This window comes from Mandrillus leucophaeus, unplaced genomic scaffold (genome assembly GCF_000951045.1).
Source record: "Mandrillus leucophaeus isolate KB7577 unplaced genomic scaffold, Mleu.le_1.0 Scaffold2, whole genome shotgun sequence".
Lineage (NCBI taxonomy): Eukaryota > Metazoa > Chordata > Mammalia > Primates > Cercopithecidae > Mandrillus > Mandrillus leucophaeus.
This window is the reverse complement of record NW_012102031.1, coordinates 1,962,372-1,966,932: the sequence shown is the minus strand read 5'-3', so window position 1 is coordinate 1,966,932 and position 4,561 is coordinate 1,962,372. Positions and strand designations below refer to the sequence as shown.

The window sequence follows — 4,561 nt, the reverse complement described above, 5'->3', positions numbered from 1 at the left end:
ACTCTCGAACTCCTGACCCCAGGTGATCTGCCTGCTTCAACCTCCCAAAGTGCTGGGATTACCAGTGTGAGCCACCGTGCTCAGCAACTGTTTTCTAGTAATAACACTGTTAAAAAAAAAAGACTAATTTCACCTTAAAAACAAAGAGTCATCTAACAGTTCCTTAGATTATAGTCATTTTGATCATCTTTCAACTTTCCATTCTTGAATATTTGTCTGTTTCAATTTAAAATTGATTCATATGAGTTTAGGTTTTTGTTTCAATTATACTCATCTAGCACAGATCTTCCTTCAGTTAAGGACTACTTTAAAGGCTTGTTTATCTGTTGATTTTTCATTTCCATCTCCAATAAAATAAAAATTATCTGAAAGTTAAACTGGAAACCTGCATTTTTAACAAGAAATCCTGGTGCTTCTTTACAGAGAATAATACTCCAGCAAAAAGGATTTTATCCTCCCAGTATAATTTGTTAGATTATAAACCCAAATAATCTACTCTGTTCTTCAATATCACAAACCTGTATGTCTACTGGAGATACTCTAAAATTATAATAATATAGAGAAAGATAACAATGTATTCTACAAAGGGTCACTGTAAGTAAAGCCGTTTTAAAGAAGGAAACACATGATAAAGTCATTTCTACCTGCCTCAACAGTAATTAAAACATGGCCATTAATAACTAACAACCACAGATGAAGAAATCTAAGGGGACCATAAAACAACTTCTAACTTCTCTTGCTGTCCCTACTTACCCCAATGCTTTGAAAAATTAGTGCCTACCCATAACACAATTACTGACCCAAGGCTTGTCAATCTAAATAAAATGTACATAACAGAAAATTATCTCTAGTACAAGCCCAACATTAGCAGTCACTTTCTAAAACAAAGGTATCTGACAATAAGATTATTTATATTTTAAATAGGAAGTAAACTATGAGCTAAATTTAATTTCTTGTTTTTTCTTCAAACATCAGGTCACCCTTACTCAGTATTTGTTCTAGGTTTGAATTCTGTTACTGTGCACTAGATTTTCTAGTCTCAGATCATGCAGCTAAGTTCTAACCAGTGACATATAAGCATAAATAGCCTCTAAAAACTTTCCTTAAGAGAAAGCTAGTTACCATTGAACAACTGGAGACAGCTGTTTAAAAAAAAAATTAAGTCTTGCCCTAGTCTTTATATATTCCACACTGTCGTAATCAGGAAGTACTCAATAAATCTTCTGCGTGCCTTTTCCATCTCTTCTATCTCCGTGTTAGTCCTGTCCTCCGGTATTCAAAGATTTGCCTCACTAGCAATTTCTGATCACATTTGAAAGAAAAAGAATAATATGCTATTTTTACACTGGACTCAAAACATCATTTTTATGACTAATAATTCCATCATTTCTTTTACCTAAGTTCTTCATGAATATCACTGTATAAGAGAACAAAATCAGAACATCACGTTATAATAAATATTGAGTATTATATTAGAATATCACTGTATAATAGAACAAATTTCAACTTTTCTTTAAATATACCTGGAAAAGAGCCATACTGAGCTCCTGACTGTCGTCTGGCTTCTTCCTCCTTTGACACAAAAGGAAATAAATTATATAATAAAAGAAGAAATAAGTGCTGTCCATTCAACTTGTCCATGCAAGACCATGAAAAAATTGTAAAATAACCTAGTAGATGGCAATACTGAACTAAAGGATATATCCCATACCCCCTTCCAACATTTTTTCCAACTGGATTCTCAGTGGGCATTATTCTCTGTAATAATTTCAACTGTTTTACTTCTACTCTGGAAACAAACCTGGAAAACAATTTACAGTATTAATATGAAAACTCTAAATTCATCCTGGTTTTAAAACACCTACAGGGAAGGATGTGGCTAGATTACCAAGACTACCATGACTTTTGTTTCCTAGGTACATCTTTTCCATACTCTCCCTACATAATACAAATGTAGATTTATTGATTTGTTTTTGCTGCTTTTTAAAAGAGAAAATGAACGAAAAATAAATTTCCCTCACATGTAGTTATAAAATTATCAAGGAGATATATTGCTTTTAAATATCAAGGAGATAAATTACTTTTAAAGATTATAAACTATAACCTTAAAATCAAGTATTGATGCTTAATATTAAATGGACAAAAAATTAGAATGTAATGAGTTATATAATACAGCCTTACGTTCCTTCATTCAACGTTAGAAATAAGTAGATGAATTATTGTTATTTTTTAAAGAGACAGCATCACACGATGTTGCCCAGGCTAGTCTCGAACTCCTGGGCTCAAGTGAACCTCCCACCTCAGCCTCCCAAACAGCTGGGACTATAGGCACTTGCCACCTTACCCTGCTAGAATCAATTGTAAATAGCAACGCATCCACTGTTGGAAGAGAGGAGGAATCATAAATTGAATTAATCTGGCCAAGCATCCTCAAAAGATTAAACAACAATACTGCCACGTTTCAATTACCTGACCTGGAAAAACTCCTGATTTTATAAAAACACAAACAGGAATATAAAATGGTGAAATAAAAGCTCACTGAAGAATTTAAGACTAAAAATGCCCCCAAAATTAGACACAGTGAAAGGAGACTCCTTATACATAATATCATTACTCTATAGAACTGTAGCCAGCATTAAATAAAAGAGCCAGCAATTAGAATTTTAGTGTCCTAAAACCTCTATATAATTTGCTCTATTTTCCTTTCATGGCTTTGCTATAGGAAATTTACCCTCTGGGCTCTCTCATGCTCTTCTCGAGCCTTTTTAACTCGTTCTATTCTTTCTTTGATCTCTCGCTCTTCACGTTTTCGCTCATACTTTCTCCGATGTTCCGCAATTTTCTGTGCCTAGAAAAAAGAGCCATAGCAAAATAAGCCTGCTCCAAAAGCTGAATAACATCAACACAAATATTTTTTGTGGAGAGATGTTTAATTCAACATGCAGTTCAGAAAAATGACAGATTTGTCTTGTAGAAAAAGACCTAACACAAGCTCAGGCTTTAACAAAACCAACCTCAACTGCACGAGGCACTGTAAAACAGAGTAAAGGGGCCTGGGATTTGAAGTTAGAAATGTTACAATCTCAAACAATTAAGCTCAAAGATTAACAAATAGGTTTCTAAGTGCATGACAATTCTTGCCTGCTAGTTTCTACCAGATACAGTGTTTAGGTTTCAGAAGGACAGCTGAGATCAGTGGAAAGAGTATCATTATGGATGTCAACCCTGGGAAGGCAAAGACTGGGAACACATACACCAAGTATATGTCACAGTATATTTAAGTTTCTGTATCCATAAAATAGGAGAGGAAGAAATATTTAGTCTTATCAAATTGCTATAGGGATTAAGAGGGGAAAATGTAAATATGTGTACCAGACACTAATTAGTAGTATCAAATAAATGCTCTGGATCTGTTATTTCCTCAGAGAATAAAGTAAATTTAAGAGATTCATATTCAACTGTCACTTTAGCTTGTTTATACTATGCTGACAAAGTTACAACTTTGTCCTATTTTAAGAAGAAAACAGAAAACCAAATGAACTCTCTGGCAGTAAATAATTAAATTCAATACAATTTCCACTATCTTAAAATCTCAGAGTAAATTCCTGACAGTTGAACTTTCCACAGAATGAAAGATTTACCATGTAAACACATTAATATTATCTTAACCAACAATTTCAGAGAAAAATCATCCTTAAAAGCTGGAATGTTCTACCTTTGGGATTCAATATTATTATTTTTTAAAGATTGAAAATTCTTTGTTTTATTAAGACAGCTTCGCTCTGTCACCCAGGTTGGAGTGCAGCGGCGTGATCTTGGCTCACTGCAACCTTCCACCTCCCAGGTTCAAGTGATTCTCCTGCCTCAGCCTCCCAAGTAGCTGGGACTACAGGCGCGTGCCACCACACCCGGCTAATTTTTTGTGTTTAGGAGACACAGGGTTTCACTATGTTGGCCAGGCTGGTCTTGAACTTCTGACTTCATGATCCACCTGCCTTGGCCTCCCAAAGTGTTGGGATTACAGGCGTGAGGCACTGCGCCCGGCCGGAAGACTGAAACTTCTTAACTTCCACAAGGCCTTCTTGCTTTATAAAGTGGCTGTATACACCTATGATATCTAAGGACACATCAGATTCAATCTTGGGTAATGCTAATTATAGATTTTCTATTTGTTCCCTTGTTGTAAACCTGATACCCTCTTTTCTAATTTTCTGGTTATAATTCCACTGCAAGCTTCCAAAGTAAGAGTTTGCTCTAATAATGCATGAGAAATGAAAGCATGAAAACCTAATGAGATCTCCAGAGTTGAGCACAAACTTCAGCAATTACAGATTATATCTTCCGATAGTTTCTTTGCCTATTTTTCAGATGAATTACAGCTGTCAGGGGCTAAGCACTCGAGCGACGGAGTATTAAACTAATGACTTTCCTTTCTCTACTTTAACATACCCTAGGTTGAACTTCTTTCAGCATTGCACTAGCATCTTCATCATAATCCAATTTACAGGCAAGGGCAAGATCATGGGCTGCTTCTTCCCAGTGGCCTAGAAGTCTGAAACAG

The 4,561-nt window shown here is 35.3% G+C and overlaps 1 protein-coding gene across 1 annotated transcript in view; it reads right to left on the bottom strand.

Annotated features, from left to right (window-relative positions):
* The window catches only part of ST13 (suppression of tumorigenicity 13 (colon carcinoma) (Hsp70 interacting protein)), a 54,126-nt gene that overhangs the window by 16,195 nt on the left and 33,370 nt on the right, over window positions 1-4,561 (bottom strand). Inside the window, exons 7-8 of the mRNA XM_011979120.1 lie at window positions 2,732-2,848; window positions 1,504-1,572 (exon numbers count right to left, since the gene is read on the bottom strand). Coding sequence (XP_011834510.1) covers window positions 1,504-1,572; window positions 2,732-2,848 — 186 coding nt within the window. The remainder of the gene's footprint in view (window positions 1-1,503; window positions 1,573-2,731; window positions 2,849-4,561) is intronic.